This window comes from Serinus canaria, chromosome 4A (assembly GCF_022539315.1).
Source record: "Serinus canaria isolate serCan28SL12 chromosome 4A, serCan2020, whole genome shotgun sequence".
NCBI classification, from domain to species: domain Eukaryota; kingdom Metazoa; phylum Chordata; class Aves; order Passeriformes; family Fringillidae; genus Serinus; species Serinus canaria.
In genome coordinates, this window is record NC_066318.1 from 17,945,479 (window position 1) to 17,970,190 (window position 24,712).

The window sequence follows — 24,712 nt, forward strand, 5'->3', positions numbered from 1 at the left end:
AATGGCTGCACACAATGCAGAAAAGGCTGATTCTGCTCAATCCAAACTGGGAGCAATGGATGGACTGGCAAGGCTACGTTTTTAGGGTTGAGATGTTCAATTCCCACACAGGTGAGGCACAGCTCCTGTGCAGAACGGGGAGAGGGGATGCTGCCCTTACAGCTTTCCCACGGAATGAGGGGGCTTTGGCAGCCTGTTGTAGAGGATGGTGAGTAAAAAGTGACTGAAGTGGAACACAAGGGATGTGTGTCACCACCAAAGCGCAGCCTACGGGGCACAGTGACACAGTCTGGATGTCCTTCCCCACAAAGACAACCCCTCCTTCAGCCTCGGGGCAGCGGGGCCAGCTGGAAACCATGACTCCAGGAAGGAGAGAGGAGCACGGCTGTGGAGCAGCTTGCTGTAAGCTCTGGCCATCTCTGGATCATGCAGAACTGCTCTTCCTTCTGCAGGAGGGGGCCGTCACCTCCCCAGGCTTTAACCACAGCAGCGAGGCCACTGTCCCCAAGCAGCTCAGTGTCCTCATCTGGACAGCGGGATGGCATCCCCCACCTACCTCACAGGAGGGTTGTGAAGCTAAATTAATTAATGTTTGTAAAACACTTTGAGATCCTCGGCTGGGAAGGTGCTGGAGAAGGCAAAATACGGTGATTAGCGCCCAGGTACCAGAGCAAGGTGTGCACAGCAATGCGGCTCCTACCACACACAGACACACCAGCGCTGGCCGGGCACGGACGGCGGCACACGACGGGCACTGACACACAGGGAAAGCCTCACAAGGGCACCCACAGAGCTCACCACACAGCTGGGCCAGGTGCTGCTCAGGCAGGCAGGGCCTCTTTGGGGTAGGAGCTAAGGCGTGTCTTTAGGGAATTGATTCTCCCTGCTACGGAATTCATCGACGGAGGGTGAAAATGCTCAAAGGGTTCAGACCGAACGGAGATGTCTTGAGTACATCTAACTGACTTCTCCTTCTTTACTGTCTTTTGTACAGCTCTCTGTCCACTGTAAAGAATAACAAAGATCATTCCTCACAGTGGGCAAAAACTGCTCTGCGATTCACACTCGTTAACCTTTAATGAATTCATCACAATTAGCAGTTCAAACTTACTTGGAAACACCGACCTGGAGATGTTCTGCATCTCTACCTGCATGCTGGAATAGTTACTCATCAAGGACTTCTCTACTCTGTCTTCCCAAGTCTGTCTGCCAGCTGCAGAGCCGAGGGCAGCCCCAGAGCTGTGCCAGGGTCACACCTGGGCAGGGGCAGCTGCAGGAAACCTGACACAAATTCTGCACCACCCTCCTTGGTACAGAACTCCAAGGAACTGTTTGAATTTCAATCACTGTGTGACTGAAACCCACAAGGGCAGGGCACTGAGCTCCTTTCTGTCCACCTCTCCCACCCCTTCTCCTGGCACTGTCCTGCTCCAGGCTGGCCAGTGTGTGGCCAGTGAGACCAGATGCAGAGGACAAACTCCAGCCCTGAGCCCATCCAGGAGTGTCAACCTTCTCCTGGAGGCCAATTTTCCCAGGAGAGACTGGTGAGGGATTTTAGGATCTGTGGGACTGTTAGGATCTGTTACAGGTCCCTTACATGGCTAGAGTGGGAAATAAATCTGCTTTGGCTCTCAGACTGACCACAAATTACCTCAAATGGTCCTTGTGCCACTAAAATTACTCATGTTCTGCAACAGCAGAGCTGTGAATCTAAAGCTACTACTCGGGGGGAACACAGAAATTGTTTTTAGCTTTGGAAGCCCTAGAAGCCACCTTGCTTTAGTGATATGGCCCCATGGCTTTGGCATCTTTGGCATCCTGTGGCTGGGCTCTTTACTGCCTCTAAACCAGTCTGAGGAGGGTCAACTAATGTATTTTAATGATGATACAAAATGCTAGGAAGTCTCCTGGATCAGCAAAATGCTGTGCACGTGGAAAGCTGAGGAAGTAGAAAAAGGACAGTCTGGCTGATGACCACTGACAGTGATGGACTTACTGAAGGAATGGAACCCATAGTCTGTCTTCTCCAAAAGGGAAAAGGGCAGACTCCCCTGGCCAGATCACTTCTAAACCCCATTTAGTTCTTTCCCAAAACTCCTGGAAGATGTCTGTCCTTGCTTGAAACACACCCATGCACAGCCTGCCCCCTCCCTCAGGAAAGCAGCTCTTCACACAGGTGGATGTGTGGCCCTGTGATCTGAGCTACAGGCATCAACATCTGGGCTGGAGGAATGCCAAAAGCTCCTGGCTGGTTCTCCTGGCATAGGCAGCTGAAGGTTTCACATTTCTCTTGTTCCTCCAATGGCCTGAAGGATCAAATCTGTGGATCTCAAGGACATGCACCCTCGCTGTGTGTGGGACATGCAAACACAACCACTGTGCTCTCATCATTCCAGAACGCATTTCCTTGTGGAACTGTGAGACAGCACTTTGCCATAGCCTCAGGTGCCCCAAAAATGACTCCTCTATTTTTTTTGGACACACCCAGAACAGAAACTGGGAGGGCAAGTAATGTGCACATCTTCGAATCCCAAGAAAGAGCAGTTCTGGGAAAGGTCTGGCAGGCAGGTATTTTTCTGTTCTGCTCTGAAGTGGTTTGTTCCCTCATCAGAACTTGGGGCCATCGTGCAAAATTGTCTCTTGAGGGGTATTTTTTTAATATGCAAAGCCATAACTCCGCTACAATTCACCAGAAAGAAATGGACAAAGCTTTTTTCCAAGGCAATTTTGGGCAGCATGGCGAGCGGAATTCAAAGCACAAAGGGAAGAATCAATTGATAAGGAATGATTTCCAGGCACAGCAGCCAACTCCACCCCACGGGCAGAGCTGGAGCTCCTTCTGCTGGTTTGTGCCTCATTCTGCAGCGCGGCTGCAGCTGCACGGAGGGATCGCTCACAGGGCGGGGCTGGGAGAGCTGCTCACGAGGAGAACAAGAAAATTCCCAGATTCAGAATTTGGCTAGACAAAACTGGTGAGAGATGCTGTGCTGTCACTTGAAATCATGTCTTTTTATAGCACCAGGCAACGTCACTTGGAGCCTTCTGGATTTCTCAACTCAGAAGGAAACAATTAAAAAGATTTAAAACTGTCTCATTTTTCCCTTCTAGGTTGGGTTTTTTTTTTTTTTTTTTTTTGTGTGTGTTTTGTTTTTTGTGTTTTTTTCCAAAGCGTCTCTTCTCTTTGAGGTTACAACACGACTGGAGCAGCACGTGAAGCATGCTGGTAACCCACAGGCAATCCACAGGGATTCGTGCAGACAGATCATCCAGCAGGACAATGCCCCTCCCCGGGCTCACACGACACAGACACAGAGAACACGCACATCTCCTCCACACAACCATGGAAATTGCCTTACAAGCTGTTTAGTCCATCCTCCACCTAGGAGATTTCAGCTTATCCTTTCATCAGCAGCTGTTTCCCAGGCTTGGCCCCCACCCTGCTGTCCAGTCCCATGCTGCTCATGAGCCAGAGCTGGGGAGGGGACAGTGACATCGCTACCCCTGGTGGCAGTTCTGCCCTGGCCAGTGCTGCCTAAGGACCCTTCCAGCTCCCTCAGAGCTCAACAGTAGCTCAGCCAACTTGCATCTTTCAGGAAATGCTCAAAAACCCCACAAATTCAGTTTCCTCCTGAATACCGTACCCCACACGCGGGGAAGCCATGGACACACCTCCAGAGCACTAAATGTTGTATGTATAATTAAATTAAAATGCTAATTATTCCTGTCACAGCAACGAGTTTAAGTTAAAGAAAAGAGCATTACTGGCTGGGTAGGTCCAGCCCTTTGCCCTCTTCAGCACATTTCAACAGAGGATCTCAAAGCACTGCCCCACCACTGCCTGGGCCACGTGAAGGGCTGGCAAAGGACGATGTGTCTGGAGCTGGCTGTCCCCAAGGTGAGGATGGAGCTGGGAACTGGAACCCTCTGCCTCCCCAGGCAGTCCTGACCAGCTGGATTTCCTCCTTTACACCTCCCTGCTGAATCACCCAACTCTCACTTTGCTGCACTTGCCCAACTCCAGAGGAATTTCAGTGGTGCCTCAGGCACAGCTCTTTACACAGCCGGGATTTCTCTCCAAGCCCTGTTATTCCCAAGGATGGTGAACATGCCCTAGCTCCCCTTTCTAACCATGAACCTCCCCTCTCTGTTCAGAAGGGAGAGGCTGGCTGCAGTTTGAGAAATGCAGGAGGAAACAGTTATCTCATGTCCTGATGTTCCCCAGACAACCACAACATCTACCTACACACACTGAGCTAACCCGACCTTCTGGAGTCTATTTATCAAGTCTGCTGCTGCAGCCTGATGTCATTATAGCAGCCATTAAGATAATGATTCCTCGTGTGATAAGAAAAGCTAATTGAGGCAAGATGGAATAAATGATACTGGGGCTTTATCCATCAGAGCTGGGTGAAAACCAATTCCTGCCATCCTGGGTTTGTACAGCCTGCCTCTCCTCCAGGCTGATCACACAGCTCACTCCATGGGTTTCCTGATAGGAAGGATCAGTTCACACCTAGAATGCTTCTGCAGCTTCTGGGGAGCAGCTCCTTCCTAAAACCCCTCACCAATTCAAGGTGCAGGAGTATCTGGGCTCACAGACTTATTCCAGTGGGAATTTCAACATGTCATTGATGTCAACGCCTTGGCTCTTCCCACGAGGGCCATTAACACCTCACCAAAAACTGCCCTGGGATTTGCTCAGCAAATGTCACCAGTACCATCCTCAGAGACCCCCCCCCAGACAAGGATTTATTCCTCATTTGCCTCAGCTGGTAGATCTGACTGGTTCCTGGAGGAGGCTGAGGATCCCAGCTGGATTCCAAATGCCATCAGTGGGATGGTGCTCATGGACCCACAGCATTGGTAGGGTCTGGATTTTACAAGAAATAGGGTAAACTCTGAGATTGCCCTGAATCTGTGGGGAAATACCACTGACAACACGATCAGCTCCACTCCTTCACCTCCTGTGCTTCGAAAATAGGGAAGTGACCCTGATTATCCAAAAATGCAAATGCCCCTCTTTGTTTTCAAGCAGCTGGGCTGGGTTGCTCAGGCTCTTGCAATCCCCCGAGGCTGTGCCTACACGTGTGAATCGATGGGGAAACAAGGCAGGGCCACGTCAATCTCCTCGGCGAGGAAGATGCAATAAAATGGGATTAAACAGCTGAGAGAAGCACGGGAGAGACCCTGGTCAGCCCTGCTGGGGAGCAGAAGTGCAGAAGTGTGGGAAGTCAGAGAAGCTGTTGCATGTCTGGGTCAAGGTTTTTATGACATAGTTGGCTGTGAGCTCTAGTGATCAGAAAGGAATAAATTAACAGGAAAATCCAGTGATTCAGAGGGTGTTTGGTGACAGGCCAAGGCAGTTCATGCTGGCTGATGATTTAACCCCTGCTGGGTCTGCATGGCTGAGTGCTCATGGGCAGGTTTAGTGGCAGCATCTCAGGTGATGCTGACTGAATCTCTGCTTACCTCATCCCAAAGACCTGTCAGGGCTGAAGGCATCTCCTGGGGGAGGCGTGCACAGGGCAGGGAGAGGAGCTGGGTGTTGTGTGGGGCTCAAGAGCTCTCCTGAGGTGGGACACACCCCCAGCTCACATTAAGGTCACTTATTTAAATCTCAACAGACATTTCCTTTTCCAGAAGTGGGCAATGGTGCTTTAAGAACGGAGTCTCCTTCCTGGAAGGATCTCTAATTCCCTGACACCACTGGCTGGCAGCTGCTAGGAATGTGAACCATTATCCCTTCTGTGGACAGGCTGTCCTGAAAGGGGCCAGATGTGGACAGAGCTGGGGATCAGAGAGGGACTGAGTGCTCCTGCAGGCTGCAAACACCAACGCTTGGAGGGGGGATCACAAATGGCCAGGGAACAGAGGCCCCTCATGGAGAGAGGCACTCCACGAGCTTCTGCTTTCAAATGCTCAGAAATGGAAAAATGACCCTGGATTAACCTTTGTCTACATTGAGAAAGGACTGGAGATCCACAAGGGATCCATTCTCCAGGCAGTTTCCACACCTTCAGTTAGTGACAAGCACGGTGCTGGCAGAAGAGGCCAGTGCCACCATCCTTGTGCTGCCCTGTCCCTCAGTGGAGCCAGGCTCTGCACAGAACCTGCCCTCCTGCCTGGCTGCAGCCTGCCAAGGGCTGCAGGGAGAGGCTCTGGCTGTCTTTCTAAGATAAAACAAATCAATTTCTCCAGTTACTCCACTATTTCTAGGAGACACCAGACTGAATTCTGCTCTCAGCTCCCACACTGCCACCAAAGGGCAGAACCAAGAGGCAAACCCTTGAACAATCAAGGCAAAAGGCAAACAGCAGCACCCAGCCCTTTTCTCTGTCACTGAGGTGCAGAGCCAGCACCACCCATCCCCTGGATGTCTAATGGACTTCAAGAAGGCCAAAAATTGGTTTAATTCTGTCTTAAGGCACCTGGTCTAATATTGTTATGTCCTGCCCAATCCAATAAGGAGTGCAAATCCTGGGATGCTGCCCATCATGAAGTGGGTCTGGCAGGGAGTCTGCACACACTGCTGGGCACACCTGGGAGCCACGGGCGGGCTGCTGCCCCACACAGCACCCTCAGCTGGGCAGCAAACACTTCTCAAAATGCTCTGAGAGTGTTCTCACTTAATCACCTGGATAAAGGTCCTGGTAGTTTAAAAAGCAGAGTTTTAAATTTCTTCTGCTGCTCTCAGCTGCTTTCCCCCTCTCCTGCTGCAGCCAGCAGAGGTTTAAATGCCTCCTTCTCAGACACATGCCAGCCATCCCCAGAGCAATACTTCTGGGAGGTGTGGTACAACAGTGCATGAAATAAGCAGCAGTTTATACTATTTGAAAAATGTTTTTCTGCTTCACCTCTAACAAAGTTGATTGCATTTTCCATTTCACCTCCTTCACGGCTTTTTTCTCTTCCTTAAGTGTTCTGTGACAGGGGAATTACCATGGTTTCCCATTTAAGAGGTGCAGGGAACAAGTGAGATAATCTAGGAACAAGTCTGTAATAGGCATCCTGTGACACAGGAACCGGGCTGGCAGCACCTCGAGCTGCTGAGCTGCCAAGCCCTGCTGCAGCCACTGAGACCATCCTGCATTTAAATAATAAATACTTCTATTAAATACAGTGACCTAATCTTCCTTCTGATGGGCTTCCCTGCTTTTCAGGTATTTCTGATGCTCCAAAAGCAGCTCCAAGCCTCTTCCCAAGGTGCTGCAGGAGGGCAGACGCAGCAGCAGCAGCTCCTGGCACAGGCACACCTGCAGCCCCAAGTGCTGCCAAGGTCTTGGCACAACAAAACATTGTCAATATCTGTAAAATGCATAGGGCAAGATTTAAAAAATCAGTCACCAAAAGCCAGCTCTCAGGAGTTTCCTCCTACCTCCCTCTTCTGAGCAGTGCCGGCAGCTCCCTGCTCTGGCAGCCTTGTGGCTCTCGTTGGGTCTTGGGCACAAGAGGACAAACCACAGAGTAACAAAACGAAGAGTTCTCAGTGTCAATATTTAATTTAATCAACCTGAGACTGGGCTATGATCACCACAGCGTAGGACAAAGCATACAGAGCTACCCTTTTAATGACCCTATTTGTTGTTTTTCAGATTTCACGTCCTAAAACCAACCAGGCTGTGCTTAACTCGGGGCTGGGCTATGACTGAACTTCTGTCTGGCTCGAGGACTTAATCCCATAAAAAGAACTGCCAGTGCCACAGCCTGAGCTCATTCTTCACTACAGAAATGCTGACTGCTGTTTTAGGAGCTAATGAATTTCATAGTCCGAGAAGCCCAAGATAACAACCCCTCCTTTTTCATCTCAGAGAGAAAGAGAGAGAAAGACAAAGAGAGCAGACAGAGAGCAATTGCTGTGTAAGACACAAGTCCTGTCAGGCAGATTGTATTTGTCAGGATGCAAGTCCAGTAATTTACGTGGGAATACTGGCAGGCATGCTCAGGCACCTCCCAACTGTGTCACTTACTGGCTGAACAGCACAATTATTAATTAATACGTCTATTAATTAATAATCTAACGAACTGAACAGCAGCAATAACTGAACCTGGTTTTGTCACGGCAGTCATGCAAGTCAGGCTCTCTCATGGTGCAGCTCCACGAGCCCTGTGGATGCTCCCGTGCTGAGGGACAGACATGCAGGTGCTGAGGGGCTGTGACAGGGGCACGGGGACACTGTAAGGCACCTGGGCCTGCTCTGGGTGTGCACACTCTGAGCTTAGAACATCTGGCCAGGAGAGTTTTTAGAGAACATCTCAGGAGACAACAGAAGAAGTTAGTAGAGAGGAGAAGACTGATGACAATGGAGAGACACAGCAAACCAAGGAGTTCATAGCTGGCCTGGCAAACCACTCCTGGACCAGCAAAGCCAATAGACAACACACAGGTGAGGCAGAAAGCAAAGAGCTCCTTCAGCTTCTGCAAAACCCCCCAAAACATCTGCACAGAGCGGGGACCAACCTGCCTGTACCTGACCTGAGCCAAGCCTTGAGGAGCTCTCTCAAAACCCACTTGTAGGCCTACTTGTGCTATGGTACTTTGGTAACAAATCAATACATCCAAGACTGTGTGAAGCTTTGGAGAACTTGAGGAATGAGCTCTCTGACCTTCCCTCTGTGTTGAGTATTTCAAAACCTGTAGCTGTAAGAGTTATTGCAAGAGAGAATTAACACTGGCTTTGGCCAGCTGAGGCTCTGCCTAACACCAGGCAGGGCACTGCTCAGCTGGCTGCAGCCTGCCTGGCTGGGGAAATGAATCTGACATTCCAGAGGTACAATGTCTTTACTAAAATTCTTTATTTCCTAGAGTTGATGCTACTGTGCTGTCTTAAAAAAGTTACAGGCAGCCCCAGGAAACGAGAGTGTCCCTTTCCTTTCCAGCAGCAGGAAAGGGGTACTCCCTCCCCAGTTCCAGCATTTTCGCTTTTTTTTTTCTTTTTTTTTTTTTTTTTTCTTTTTTTTTTTTTGCTAATGGGAGACTTTGGGAATTAGCAGAACCTCTACACACCTCCGCACTCACTCCCATTTCAGCCTGAGATAAACAACTGAGATAGATTTCTGCCCCCAGGGACAGCTTCTGGACATCAGACTGGAGACACGAGATCAAATTCATCTCTGGTGCAGTTCCACTGGCTTTCAACCACCTTCGACCAGAGATTAATTTGGCCCACAGATACATTAAGGAAGGATACAAAGCACAAACGGTATTTGATATAAAAAGAGAAGGGAGGGGAAGTTGAGGGGATGCTGGATCCCAGCCCAGCAGGATTCAGCCCAGCCCGCTCCACCCTCACATCACCAGGCACAGAGCGTGTTGCCGGTTACCTTTTTGCTTACTGACTTTCTTTACTGTCATTGCCGCTTGCCGCTTTTGATTCTCAGAAATTTCAAAGCCTGGAAAAGGGAACACGGCAAACACAATTCAGAAGGTTGCTCACAAAGCTTCACTTCCTTTTGGGGAGGGGGATGCTCTGCACTGTGTGCAAACACGGAATGCTCTGGGTGTTCTACTGAAAAGCAACTCTTCCTTGGCCTCCTTCTAATCTCACTTGTGCAGGGGCTGGATGAAAAGTAAGATTAGAGATATTTTTATTTATATAGTGTCATAAATATGCCCAGTGCTTTAGAGCTAAGCAACAAATTGAGCCTGGACTGACACCGGTCACAGTCAGTTTAGGGGCTGGTGCAAGGGAAGGGCTGCCACTGACTTTGCTGCCTCCCTCTGCATGAAACATCCCTAACCAGAGCAGGAGGATGCAGCCAGGAGACCCTGAGGTGGATGGCCAAAGACTTCTCTCTCCCACACACCCACAGAGCTCCAGGCTTGAGCCATGGGCAGAATTTGTTTATTGAGGGCCAAAAAGAACAGTAACTGAGCTGGAAAGAGACCTATTTATGACTAGGAGAGCAACCAAGGACATTTCAACAAGGTTAAACTGTAATTCTACCACAAAGAAAATACGGGCTCCTCCACACATTGGGACTAAATGAAACACTACCAACAACCTCCTTTCAGATTCATTTCCACATTCCTCACCTATCTTTTCATCTTCTTTTACCATCTTCCTTTCTTCTCTGAAAGCTCTAAGCCATCGTAACTTCTCCTCCAGTTTCTTGGCAAAGAATAAGTGCATTTCCTCAGTCTCCTTGTTATGCAGTTTGAAGGCATTCTTCATGCTGACATTGAAGTCATCATCTCTCCCATCTTCTATATCCACCACTTCATATTTATCCATGTCTATGCGCCCTTTGTAATACAGGATATCCCTTCGGATCAGATCCTGCACAGGGAAAAGGAGACAGGGACCATGGTGAGATCTCATGGGGAGCCTGAGCTCAGCAGGGAATTCCTGGGAGAACTGAGGGAGAGAAAGAAGTGATGGTGAAACCTGGTCAGGTCCTTCAGTTCCTGGGAGAGCTGAGGGAGAGAAAGAAGGGATGGTGAAACCTGGTCAGATCCTTCAGTTCCTGGGAGAGCTGAGGGAGAGAAAGAAGGGATGGTGAAACCTGGTCAGATCCTTCAGTTCCTGGAAAAGCTGAGGGAGAGAAAGAAGGGATGGTGAAACCTGGTCAGATCCTTCCAGCCTCACCTCTGTGAACACACGTCTTGTTGGCCAAAGAGGGCAGACCATAGGCAGAGAGGAACAAACCACACATCCCTGAGCTGCAAAGTTCAGTTTGTAGCCACAAAGAAATGCTTCTAGGTAGGTGCTGTGTTCCAGCATTTCCATATGGGAGTTTCTGCTCCACAGGGTGAGAAATGTGATACCCAGGCCTGGCAGGGGCCCAGCAGGCTATGCACACACCTGGGGCCAGCACTGCTCTGGCAGCACAGTCCAGATCTGTTTTCCACACACATTCCCACTCCAGGAGGGACTGTAAAACACTTTGAGATCCTCCTTCTCCTTGGGCCCATCTCCCATTCACACATAGCTCATGGTGAGAACCCACCCTGATCCCCAGCTCAAAGCACTCCTAACCTTCCTCTGGGCTCATCCCACCCTGGATTAAACCTCTTGATCCAGCTCAGTTTTTTTCCTTTTATCTGTCCTTGGTAATTAGAACCTTTTCAGCCAGACCTATTCACGCTCACCTCCTTTCTCAGTTGGTTGTTCCTTGTTTTTCAGCAACAGCTCATTTCTCTGCACTGGGAAGGGAAAAGTAAATTCCCCACTGGCCCCACAGCTCTGTCCCTGTTATCTCAGATAACAGAAGATGATTATCAGAAAACAGAATGTTAATTCTCTAGTCATGGCCACATAAGGTGATTCATTTTTTTTAAAACCAAATTCAGCAACCCACAATTAAGATTTACTTCCTCTAACCACTCTCGAAAGTCTCTTCATATTTAGGCATATTAAATCAATTTAACCTTAATACCTTTGGATTTTTCAGAGTGCCCTAAAGATAAATGCTATGTCAAAGGATTCATTTGAGAGGAAAAATGAAGGCAAATATACAACATTTATTTATTGAAATAATATTTAGCAGTGAGGCTTTTTCAAGATAAGCAGTAGGTATTATTTTAAACAAATTAATCTTGGAAAATAAACTCCATATCATAATGATTTAGTAAACTTGCTCATGAATCTGCCAGACAGTCTTAACTATCACAAGACTGGCCAGAAGCTCACAGGCGTCAAATCCTGACTCCTTCCTCTGGAATGCTCTAGGCAGGGGGGGAATTCCATTAACAAATATCTTGTACAAAAACCTTCCTCTGGTGTAGGCCTGAAACAGTGACAGTTCAAAACAGAAGAAAAAGATATTTCAGGCTGAATAGGCAACAGTCTCGTCCTAACTTAGGCAATTGTTTCTTTCCTTCAGTGCTGTGGAAAGGCTGCAAGAGCCCCACGGAGCTGATCAATCAGTCAGTGCCACACACGGGGTCTAAGGGGAGGCTGGGGTTTGTTCTCAGAGAGAACATTTATCTGCACCACCTTCTCAAAACCACCTGATAGCAAACCTCTCAGCAGCAAGGATGTGCTCCTTCCATCAGCTGCACAGCAGCTGCTCCCCTTCCCACTGCTGCTGAGAACTTCCAGAGCCAGCCCCACCAGACCATGCTCCTGTGAGGATGGACCCAGTGCACCTTTCTGGGCAATTCTCATGATTGTGGAGAGATTTGTTCACAAAGGTGCTCAAGAATCAACAATCACAAGCTCTGAAAATCTCTGCACTGCTTGGGCAGGATAATACACAGGACCAAAGGAACAGAGCCAGACTGTGAACCACCTGTGAACAAATCTCTAATCCTGGAGATTTACTAATTTCTTCATTTCTCTCATTCTAATTCTCTCATTTATCCCTGGATAACCTGGAACTGTTGGAACCCTGGATGCTGAGAATTTTAAACTCTCTGTGCTGAAAGGCACAGACCCACATGAGAATACTACATTAGACCTGAGGCCGTGGAGAAGGCTTCCAAAATTTTTTGATAGCACTGGGATTGTGGGTGTGGAGTTTGAATAGAAATGTGTGATATCACAGGGTGGGAAACTTAGAGTTTAAGGTTTTTGAATATAAATAATAAATTAATAAATAAACAAATAACTAAATAAATAATGTGCATTCTTTCCTTACACACACTAAACACATTTTCCCCCCTCTTATCTCCCCAATTTTGACTCAGAAAACATTATGAGCTATTTTTAACAGCTTTATGCTTCCAGAGGACAATCCATGGGTTGGGACATTTCTGACTGAGCTGGTCCACACATTTCCCCTCCTGGGATGCAGCAGGAGCTGCCCTGTCTCCAGGGTGGCTCCTGAGCTGCTGAGTACTGGATGTGAAGATAAAGGTGCTGCCCAGGAGCTCCTGAAGCAGCAGAGAGGAGATAATGGAATCCTCCAAGTGCCTCTGGAGATGCAATGGCCCCACAGGTTATTGCTGGGGAAATGCAGGAGGGGGGAAGCAGCAGAGGAGGAAACGCCGTGGTCTGGCCTTGAGCTGAGCAAGAAAAAGGCAACAGCACAAAGCTCCTGTCTGCCACTTCCACTGTCACTGGGAGAAGGAATTCAATAATGACTCCAGAAGAAATGGATCATCTTTTCTCCCAGTGTTTTCCTTCCAAAGAAGGACCATTCCTCCCTTGTTGGCCATGAACTCCACACTGGTACCCTGAATTATGAGATTTTATTCCCCACACAAACATCTCATGAGCAGCACATGCCTGGACATGGAGGACTTTGTCCACAGCTGCTTCCAGAAAGTTCAGCCTACAGATTAACAACTATAACTGGATATTTTCATTTTTAATGGGCTCAGCATTTCCTATTATCATTCTCCCTTCTTCTTGCCAGCATTCAGTGAATGGATATTATTTCCCAACTGATTAAATTTTAACACCCATAATATGGGAAGCATAATAATGATTTGATCCATGGCTATTTTATCACAGCTTTTAAACAATAAAAGACACTACTCAGCTCCTTAGTGAAGCATGGCCCTCTTCAAACACCTTGCAGTGTAACTGACCTCAGAAAAATGCAGAGACTCATCAGGCCTACAGCAGACAGCAAACAAGGCCAAACCCTTGTTTTAAGGAGCTTTTTATGCAATGGACAAGAGGAAACTGAGGGAGCAGAGAGGCTGTGAAGGGATGGTGGTGGTGTGCTCTGCCAGGTGCAGCAGCAGTGCTCAACCTGCTGCTCCTCACACCACTCTGTCCAGCACAGCTCTGTCCTTTTCCCAGCATATCCATGGAGCCAAAGAAAAGATGAGATTAAGGAAAGCAGCTGTGAGGCTGAGGAGGGAAATGGATTGCTCCACCAGCCTGGTGTAAGTGCTGCATGGCAGGAGGACAAAGCAGATCCATGCACAAAAATGGAGATTTATCTGCTGCAGAAGCTGAGGGCAGCTCTGGCTTTGTGAGGACAGGAATGCTGCTCCTGCTCCTGCTCATCCCTGAAGGTCATCACTTCAATCCTCACACGGGGCACCACCAAATATTGATTCTTTAACTTATTTTCTGCCTCTCTAAGGGCAGGATTGAAGCCCTTGAGATGGTGTTTGGTGTTCAGACTCAAATGTTTATTATTTCTTACCTTAATCACAGTCCTACAAGCTGTGAATCCTACACATTCTACTAACAAGCTACAAAATGGCTAACTATCTTTCTCTACAAGGTCTTTTAAGTCTAAACTAACCAATTAAGAAATAAAACCTAAATTATTTTCACTTTTAACCCAGTAACTAATTACTCATGTCCCTCAGTGTGGACTTTTCTGTCCAATTACACCAAACCACCCAAACCCATGGAGAAGAAGGTGGAGAAGGTGGAGAAGAAGGTGGGGAAAGTGGAGAAGAAGGTAAGAAGAACAACTAGCCAGCACCCTAAAACCTCCATCTTGCCTTATATATAAAGCTATATTCCAAACCCTTAGAACTCTAAGTTTTTCACTTTGTGACATTACACACTTCTATTCAAACTCCACACCCACAATCCCAGTGCTATCAATCAATTCTGGAAGCCTTCTCCAAGGTCTCAGGTCAATAGTATTCTCTTGTGGGTCTGTGCCTTTCAGCACAGAGAGTTTAAAATTCTCAGCATCCAGGGTTCCAACAGTTATCCAGGGATAAATGAGAGAATCAGAGTGAGAGAAATGAAGAAATTAATAATCTCTAGGATATAGCTCTGTTCACAAGCTGGCTCTGTTCCTTTGGTCCTGTGTATGATCCTGCCCATGGCTCAGCCAGGGTGGCCAGTCCTGAATGTCACATGAGATTATTTCTTGTAGTTCAATCAGGCAAGACCAAGAAAATACAGAAACCCCAAAAAAGACTCTCAAAACCTTATCAGTGGGGAAAGGCCAAAGAAATGGAGCTGTTTCATCTAGAAAGGCCATAACTAAAGAGGAATGTGCTGTTGGTATTCCAGTATGTGAAAGCTACTCCTCTTTTAAGGAGGCTGGTGATCAGTTATTCTTCATTTTGATTGTGGCTTGGCTTAATTTACCACAAGGGAGAACAGGATTAGAAACTTGGGAAAAAAGTGTTTCTATCTAGAAGAGTAGTTAAACCCTAGAACAGACAAAGTAGGGAAGTCTTGGGATGGCACTCCTGGGGGATTTTCAAAAGAAGGTTAGACAAACATCCATCAGAGATGATCTGAGTGTGCTTAATCCTGCAAAGGGAATAGCTGCTCTCCCGGGCTGCTTCCCAGCTCTGCAGCTGGATGGTGTGAGAGGAGGTGCCAGATGGAGCAGGGCTGGGAGCAGGTAGGATGAGCAGGACCTGGGGCAGTGTGGGGCCAGCAGCAGGAGCAGCAGTGGCACAGACCTGCAGCCTCTGCAGAGCACCCAGCCTGCCTGCCTGCCTCTAAAGGAAATTGATGCATCTGGGTCATTTGCACTTATTTGTCTAAATATGATCTTTTTTTACCCTACAGCTTCTACGATTTCCTTTTCTTCCCCTCGCTGAGGTTAATTAAGCTCTTCTGAATAATGCTCTGCAGTGTGTTCACGTAATCTGTACTGAGGATTCACAGGGAAAAGATGAAGCCAAAAGAAGTGGTTTGACAGGAGCACAAAGCAAAGTTCTGACACATTACATAAGCCCCCCAGAGCTCTGCTCTCTGGGTGCTGGGCTGGGCTTTGTGGCCACACTCAGGGCTGGCCCTGCCTTGGGACCTGCCTGGGCCACCTCCTGTGTCCCCCTGTCCATCACTGTCCCCTCCTGGAAGGGAGAAGGTGACTTTATGTAACTGTGCTTGGAAGGAAAGAAATCTTTGTGGCCATCATGAGGAAAGCAAGGCTGAGCTTTATTGGAAAGCCTGGACACTGGGATGGGCTCCCACAACCAATTATGCTCCTGTTGGAGTGGATTTAGACGCCTGCAGGAAGGGTTGCACCAGTAAATCACTGGTCAGTAGCTCTTTGAGTCCTACTTGTCTTCTATACTGCTTCTCCTGCTCTCTAGTTTTTATCTCTAACTTTTTCCTGTCCCACTAGTCCAGAGTACAGCTCCTTGTGCCTGGCACTGCCTGTGGGAGAGGAAAGGTCAAACCCCCCTGGGACACCCCAGGGGAAAAAGAACAATAATGACAAGGAGGGCAATCTGCAGTCACCAGTGCAAAATGGCATCACCAAAAGCCATTCAGGGGTTCAGCAGCACAGGGCACCCAAGGAGGAAACGAGCCCTCCAGAGCTTTCCCCATCCTTGTGGCTCCCTCTGGCTGCTCTCCAAGGGCTAAATGTCTTTTTTGTAGTGTTGTGCCCAAAACTGCCCCAGCACTGGAGGTGAGGCCACCCCAGCCCAGGGCAGAGCAGGACAATGTCCTCCCTGGCCCAGGACAGGGATGTCCCTCATGGCTCCAGGGCACTGCTGATGTTCTGTGAAGCTGCTGGGGATGGAGTGATGATCCCTCCAGCAGCACAGGGCACCAAGGAGGAAATGAGCTCCTGAGGGGACCTGGCCTGGTCCCAGAGCTCCATCCCATGTGTGCAGCATTCCAGGAGCTCCATATTCCCCCATTAACCCCTGAGTGTGAGGTGTGCAGGGGTGGATGGGGAGGCCTCAGGCAAGGGTTTGGATTTAGGATGGTGCCTTTTCTCAGGAGCTGTGGTTTACTGCGTGCTGGGTCACACTCCACTTCTCATGCATAGAACAAATCATCCGTGAAGCACAAATGGGGAAGAGCCATTTCCAGCCTGAGTCATCAGATCCCTCTCAGGAGCTGACAGGACAGGAGATGCCAGGCACAGAATCATCCATTACAAGCTCCTCACTGCATATGTAGGTTATTGGTGCTCCTGTTTATCAAACCCTGCACATTCCAGTGGCAAAAGAGGTCTCAGAATGACTCGAGGAGGAATTATGTGCTCTGAGGGCATGGATGCAGCCAGGCCCTGGGAGGGCAGCTCCTGGGGCTCCAGGGGAAATGACATTTCTCCCTCAGCCCTTCCCCATCTCTACCATGGGATAATGATATTTATTTATTGTACAGATCAATGGGGAGCTCTAAGCAATCAGTGAGACTGGAGGGCTCTGATGGTGGATCTCAAAGCTGTGTGGGAACAGCTCAGCATTTCCCATGCCTTGGAATCAGAGCTGACAGAGCCCAGGGAAGTAGAGGAGGGCAGCACAGCACAGCCCCTCCAGCCCTGAGAGGCACAGGAATGGAGGAGAAACAGGCAGCACACTGGCTCTTCCAACAGAGATCATCACTCCATCCCCAGCTTCACACCAGCAGTGCCCTGGAGCCATGAGGGACATCCCTGTCCTGGGCCAGGGAGGACATTGTCCTGCTCTGACCTGGGCTGGGGTGGCCTCACCTCCAGTGCTGGGGCAGTTTTGGGCACAACAATACAAAAAAGACATTTTAGCCCTTGGAGAGCAGCCAGAGGAGGCCACAAGGATGGGGAAAGCTCTGGAGGGGCCTGGAGGAGCAGCTGAGGGCACTTGGTTTGTTCAGCTGCGGGAGACTGAGGGGAGACCTCAGTGAGGTCTGTGACATCAGAGGGACAGCAGAGGGACAGCTCTGATCTCTCCTCACTTGTGACCAGTGACCACCCAGGGGATGGCCTGGAGCTGGGCCAGGGCAGGGTAAGGCTGGAGATCAGGAAAGGTTCTTCCCCCAGAGGTGCTGGCACTGCCCAGGCTGCCCAGGGAATGGGCACAGCCCCGAGGCTGCCAGAGCTGCAGGAGGGTTTGGACCCTACTCCCAGGGATGCCCAGGGTGGGGTTGCTGGGGGGTCTGGGAAGGGATGAAAAGCAGCAATCCCTGCAGATCACCTCAGCAGAGATGAGTGTCCCCAGTGTCCAGGGGAGAAGAGCCAGCCAAGGATGAGGCTGGACACTGACCCACCCTGGCCAGCCCTGCCCAGGGGAGCAGCTGCCATGGAATGGGTGATGACCAGTGAACAGCTGGTGCTGGAATTAGGCAAAGACTAAGCCAGGGCTCCCAGCAACTGCACCCAAACACCAGCTCACACTTTGGGAAAGGCAGAGGTTGGGAAGAGGCTGAGCTGCCTTTTGCACTGAGCTGTGGGTGGGTCTCAGACCCCTCTCTGTGATTTCCCACTGCTCTGGGCACGGACTGCAGAGCAGAAGAGCAGAGTTTTCCAGTGTACTCCTGAAATTTGTCCTGATTTTCCTGCTAGCCTGCTCTGTCTCTCCCCTCTGCCCAGGCTGCCATGAGCAATGAGAGCATGGCACGCTGCCACTCTGCCATGTCTTTGGGTAGCTTTAGTCATGAAGGCTTTCCACATTCTTTGACTTTGAAAAAAAAAGATTCTGAGCCTACATTTTTAAAGTCTAATTTACCTTACAGAGACCCTTTGATGGAAGCAGCCCAGCCTGCTTTTCATGAACACCAAGGGGACAGTTTTCTGTAGCACTTGTACATTTAATTTAACCCTTCAGTGGCTGAGTGTTCAGGTGGGACAGTAACAGTGACACAAGGTGGAGCCCAGAGCAGCACCACATTGGGCCTCTCAGTCCAAACAAGACCCTAATCTCAATAAACCCTTTGGAGTGTTTTTGTCCTAAATATTCTTGAGATCAGGAAATAAATCCAAGCCCTGCTAAGAGTTTGGATGCCAGAGCCTGCAAGCTTTGCTCTGAGCCCTTGAACACAACATCTAATGGCATTTGGTGATGCCATTCAGGGGTTTCAGCAGCACAGGGCACCCAAGGAGAAAACGAGCTCCTGAGGGGACCTGGCCTGGTCCCAGAGCTTCATCCCAGGTGCGCAGCATTCATGGGACACACACTGGAGGGCTCTGATGGTGGATCTCTAACAGCTGGGCTGAGGGAAATGGGGTCTGCTCAGCCCATCCGGGAATGAGCTGAAGGATGGATCCTATCAGGGACAGGGGGATGTCACCACCACCTCCCCAAAACGCTCTCAGCCACTCACCTCCCACCCCAAACCTGCCAGCAGTGTCCCTGGGGAGCCAAGCTGCCTCTTGGTAACTCCTCCTGCACAAGGCCAGGGGAGGGGAGGTCAGCACATCCCTGCCCAGTTCTGCAGCACATCCCTGCCCAGTTATCCAGCACATCCCTGCCCAGTTCTGCAGCCCTGTCTGGCTGCAGAGTGGGGAGGAGATGTTGGACTCATCCTCGGCAGCTCCGTGGAGCTGCACTGTGGGATCCCAGAGGGGTACCACTGCTGGGGCTCAGAGCATTTGTGTGGCAGTGCTGTTTTCACTCCATGGATTAAGTGGAGCACCACTGGCATCCTGGTGCCTTCTTCCACCCTTGTTCAATCCCTCTGGCTGCAGAGCAGCCAGGTGAGGGTGAGTGCCTTTCCAAAGCACTGATGGCAGGAGGAGATGTGTAGGGATGTGCCCCCCTGTTGACAGAATGACCAAATTATCCTTTGTCTCCTTTAAAAGGAAAGAATCCCAGAAGTTTCTCTCCTCAATTAGGTAAAACGACACCTCATAGGACCTGGGGGACTTCACCTCAAACTTAAGGATAGCCAATTGGACAGAAACCAGAAAGTCCCACCTAAGCAATTCACCAGAAAAAGAAGAGAACAAAGGAACTAATGGCTGTTGTGAGGTGTTTTACCAGGAGCAAGAACCTCTTGTGTCTGGCTTGGGTCTTCTTTGTAAAGAGTTTTGTTATTTTGCCTTTTATCAAAACTTTTCTGTTTCCAACAGTACCACAGAAGCCATCCTGCTGATTTTATGCCAAGGTAGCTGAGCTATCTCAGGTGTGATAGAGATCTCCAAGAGCTTATGAGACCTGGCTGGAGGAGACCCCTGTATCAGAGATGGGAAACCCTTGTGCAGCCAGGTCACTGCTCTGCTGGCCTCTCCAGCTGCTCCCAGGGTGTCCTAGGGTGACTGTTATCCCCATTCGTGGGTATGTAATTTATGCTGGATATTATGTTTTGTGCCTTTAAGACTGGCAGAGTGAAGGTTTTGTTTTGGGCCTCCTATCAGCTACTCGGCCAGACATCCAGATAGCACCAGTGCATGTTGCGGCTTCTCTGCTTTTTGCCCTGCTTTTTGCTCTCGCTCTTGCTTCTGCTTCGCTTCTGCTTTGCTTGCTCTTGCTTCTTTCCCCCCTTCTCATTAGTTCCTTTAGCTGAACAGTCCAAATTCCTTTCTGGACTGTTCCCCCCACCCCATTGGACCTGCTGACTGCTCCGGACTGGGATTCAGAACATGGAAAGAGAGTTTGCACCTTGTGACTGCAGCAGCTGCCTCAGTGCCAGAGGGACTGATAACAGCAAACCCCCAGAAGAGACTTTTCTGAATTTGTCATCTTTTTCAGAGCAGTGGAAGAGTGGTGTCATCCCGTATTGTTCATTGTGTGTGCTGGGGGGTGCTGTGCTTGTCAAATAAACAGGTTCTTTCCACCTCTCTCCGAGGAATTCTTCCTGAACCAGTTGGGGGAGGGGGCCGTGTGGGTTTGCTTTTGAAGAAGCCCTTTTTGGGGATTCTCTCCCAAATTTGCCCTAAACCAGGACACAGGGGCTTCCACATGTTGCTGAAGAAAGGCACAGCAGCAGGGGTAAGTTTTCAGCTCTGCAGGTTTGCCTGCGGGCCAAATTTGCACCCCCTGCCATTCCAGGAGGGGTAAGTGAGGCACAGAGTGTTTTGCAGAGCATCCTGCAAATCTGTATGGTCACAGGAGGCTAAAAACAAAGCCTGGATGTGGCACTCAGTGCCATGGTTTAGTGGATGTGTGAGGCCATGGGTTGGATTGGTGATCTTTAAGGTTTCTTCCAACACAGTCATTCTGTGGATTCTGTAAACCTGATCCCTGCCCACACAAGCACACAGAGGTGCAGAACTCCAAATTCATCCTGCAGTCCCTCTGGATCCTGTTCTTCCCTCTCTGCTCCCCAGGCAGTGGAAGGGCAGCATGAGCCCCCTGGGACACTGTGGCATGGGCCCCTGTGACACTGCTCAGGGCACGGCACCTGCACAGCCCTGCAAACATTCCAGGCTGTGGGACCATTCACAGGAATGTTTTCTCCCCTGAGTATCCCTGCCTGAAAGCTGCAGTGCTGTTTCATCACTGGCTTTAATTGCTGGACTTGCCTTCCTTGGCTACCTGCTGGCCAAGGGACTGGTGAAGCATCCAAATTCCCTTCCATGCCCTGTGCTCCCACAGAAAGCTCCCAGCTGGGCAAGAGCACAGGGGTCTGTCAGTGGGGCTGGGGCAACCCTGCTCTCTAAAAACTTCCTTTCACACTTTGTGACCAAGCCACTGAGTTCTCTTTGGTGGTCTCCATGCCACCTCATGGAATCATGGGGTGTCCTGGGTTGGAAGGGACCCACAAGGATCCTCAGAGCCCAGCTCCTGGCCCTGCACAGGACACCCCAGGAATGGCCCCAGCTCCAGCAGAAGGCTCTGCCTGTCAGGGCAGCACTGAGTCTCTCCTGAGCTGTGCAACCCAGCCTGACCCATTTCCCCACCGCTGCAGGCTGGGCCCAGGCCTGACCCAGAACCTGGCATTTTGTGGAGATCTGTGTTACTGGGAGAGAAAGAGAACAGCTGGGAGGTGCTGATGAAGTCAAAAACCCACTTAAAGTATTAAGAACTGTCCCAGGGCTGCTGTGTGTTTGCAAACAAGGTTTCTGGCTGCTCCCATAGGCCCTCTTTAGCCTGGAATAAAAGCAGGGCCATTGTTTTGGAGCAAAGATCACCTCGGTGCTTCCAACAGAAGCTACATAGGAGCTAAACCTTCTTCCACTGAAAGGGCTCTGAAATGTCTCTTTTATCTCCCCATTTGGAAACCTGGCCTGGCAATGGAGTCTGACAGGATTATTTTCTTTACTCCACCTCCTGCAGCACCGCTATTTCTGGCTGGCTGGCTGCTGCTTTAAACTGGTCTCATTTTGCTTCCCATCCAACCTGCTCTGCTCAGGCAGCTCAAGGGAAGACAGCAACAGCAATAAACCACAAGCTGGAGCTTGCATTGCCTCCTGATTACAAGAGACACATAAAAAGCACAAATGAAAACTAAATGTGTTTCATGCAGTCACTGATCTTTCTGCACTGTCAGAAAACACTGAACACGGGGCCCCATCAAGGACTGCTCAGCTATTGGTGAAAGAAAAGTGGAATTCAGTAACTCTGTTAACCCTTCCTGCTTCACACTGTCATTCCCAGCCTCATGCCACAGTGCCCTGGAGCCCATTGGGGGAATTCAACTTATTACCCAGAACAGAAAAAAGAAGATCCTCATCAGCTGAGAACCTCAAGCACCCCCAAAGTGATCATAACTAATGCTGTGTGTCACAGGCCTGGATGTTAAGTACCATGATTTGCAAATCTAAAGCATCTCTGTGTCAAACTCTCTCAACTTCAGGGTGGTAAGGGAAGTGGATCCTGTGCCTTTAAGGCAACATTTAGTGTTACAATCATCCAGGACTGCCTTCATTTCTTGGTAATTACAGCCAGCATCCCAGAATAGGCATTTTTGTCCTCCATATACACATATGGCAAGGCACACTGAGGCACTGCTTGTTCCTGCCCAGCCTATTCCCTTCTGCCTTCCCCACAGGCAGCTCTGAATTAGGGTCTCCAACCAGCTCCTTGGAAAAGGCACCACCTTGTCCTCGTGCCCACGGCAGTGTCCCAGCCTGTGCTTCAGGAAACATCCCCTGGGAGGGTGTCACATTGATCCAACAGCTGAAAGTTACCTGGCTCTGCAAGGAAAACCTGGATCCTGAGCTCTCCCAGTGGCTCTGGATCAGGAACTGCTGCATCCAGCCTGGTGTTTCAGCATTCAGTTTGTGGAACCCTGGAACAGCTGACAAGGCCATTTCACCTCCTCACAGCCTGGCACCAGGAGAGCATTCACTGGTGATGTTAGGAAGTGACCAGTGGCAAAATCTAAGCCAAAGAGACTTATCTGTAAAGCCTGGAAACTATTTTTGTGAAAATGATCCCACACAAGCTGCTCTGCAAGGTGTTTGCCAGCAGGGAGAGGTGCCTGCCACAGTGTCAGCTTCTCCACTTGCTGCAGCCCTTGGAAACCTTAGTGCAGCTTTCCTGCTTGGAAGAAAGGCTTCAGTACACCCACAGTGGTGGAAATAACATCTGCCAAGCACATCTGAGTGCAGCCCTGGGTAATCACTCATTTCCCAAGCCAGCTCTGTCTGAAGCTGTGCTGGTCATGGAAATGCATCCAGGAACTCCCAGTCTTGCAGCAGGTGGCAAAAGCAGGCAACAACCAGGTGACAATGTCAGGAATGATCACCCTGAGAGTTATTCCACTCACAGAAATGCCCTGGCCAGGTGTCCAACAAAAAGTAGCCCTGAAACCTTGAAACATTTGCAGACACCAAGAGAAAGGGGTGGCAAAGCCTCTGGAGGGCAGGACCCGAGCAGAGCAGATGGGCTTTGGCTGGAAATGTGTTCCCTGCTGCTGAGAGCAGGCAGCTGGACACTGGAAATACCTGCACAGCCAACAGTGTTCCTCACCCAGGGAACACTGGGCGGGCCAGCAGGGAGACCCCCTCATCTCCCACTGCATGAACTGTGAGCAGGAACCTGCAGGGTGAGCCCATGGGGAAAAGGGTTTGGAGGCAATGGAGCTCACAGGAGTGACAGCAGCAGAACTGTCACAGAGCTCTGGGACATACCTGGTTATGAATTATTGGATATCAAACTCTGTCCCTCCAGAACTCCTGTGTCACCCTCCCAGCCACAGGATCCATCTGAATTACCAGGGGATGCAAACACCTTGAGAGGTCAGGAGGGAGAGGAAGATGTGCAGGTAACTGCAGTGGGGGTCTGGAGGAGAGAGGGATCCTGTCTGAAATGTCTGTTTGCCTTCTAAAGCCACTCAGGATTTCTCCCATGCCTTCATCAAACTGAAGCATCTGTGGCATATTTAAATAAAGAATTAGATCCCTATTTCTATTAAAAATCTCTTTGGGCCAACAAAGAGATAAAAATCACCATAATAATTTGCAAAAAGTATTTTCATGTAGACTGTGTCATGATGAGGGATGTATCACACCTATTAATTTATTACACCTGAAGAAAACCCACAAATGCAGATTTTCTGAAGATTCACTGAGATGTGCCATCCTAACTGGTTCCAAAGCTGCTCTCAGGGGTGTGTGGATCATATTCCACCCCTCCCTCAATTTTAGAGCAGGGAATAAGGAAGGCTGGTCCCAGCTTCCCACACCTCGAGGTAAATGGTGCCTCCCTGAGGGGCCCCAGCTCTGAAGCAGAGCTGATCCTGCCTCTTGGCATCTGTCAGGGGGGTCAAGACAGCACAGACTGCACACCTCTCACACTTATTTTATACATGGAATGCGTGGTCCCAAAATGGAGCTGACTCCTCTGAGCTCCAGACTTGGACACTCTTTCTGAATAAAGCAAAGTGTGATCAGCTGGAACCCCATCTCCCCTCCTACCCCGAGGCTGAAAAGCAGCAGCTGCAGTTTGATGCTGGGAACAGACACGGAGGGAGAACTGCAGTGGGGTCTGAGCCCTGTGCCCAGGGGTCCCAGAGGGGCTGCCCCCTGTGCCCTGTCACCCCAGAGCTGGGTGGGCACACACAGCCACGAGGCCCTGGCAGGTGCTGACATGGAGCCAGTGGCACTGCCAGGAAGGCCCAGACCCTCTCACAACCCACTGGGGGCTTCCAGGCAGCGCCCCCACACCCCCCAAAAGCCTTTTCCAAGCAGAAGGGAGGAGGACACTGAAACACTGGCACTGGCTGGACTCTGATGAACCCTGAGGCCCCCAGCACCCCGCTGTGAACTGCTGACCACTCCCCACTTGTGCTGA

The 24,712-nt window shown here is 49.8% G+C and overlaps 1 protein-coding gene across 3 annotated transcripts in view; it reads right to left on the reverse strand.

The window, feature by feature from the left end:
- The window catches only part of LOC103816329 (uncharacterized), a 200,317-nt gene that overhangs the window by 4,528 nt on the left and 171,077 nt on the right, over positions 1-24,712 (reverse strand). For all 3 annotated transcript variants that reach the window (XM_050974344.1, XM_050974343.1, XM_018914233.3), the window contains exons 11-12: positions 10,034-10,277; positions 9,322-9,390 (exon numbers count right to left, since the gene is read on the reverse strand). In XM_050974344.1, the coding sequence (XP_050830301.1) occupies positions 9,322-9,390; positions 10,034-10,277 (313 nt within the window). The remainder of the gene's footprint in view (positions 1-9,321; positions 9,391-10,033; positions 10,278-24,712) is intronic.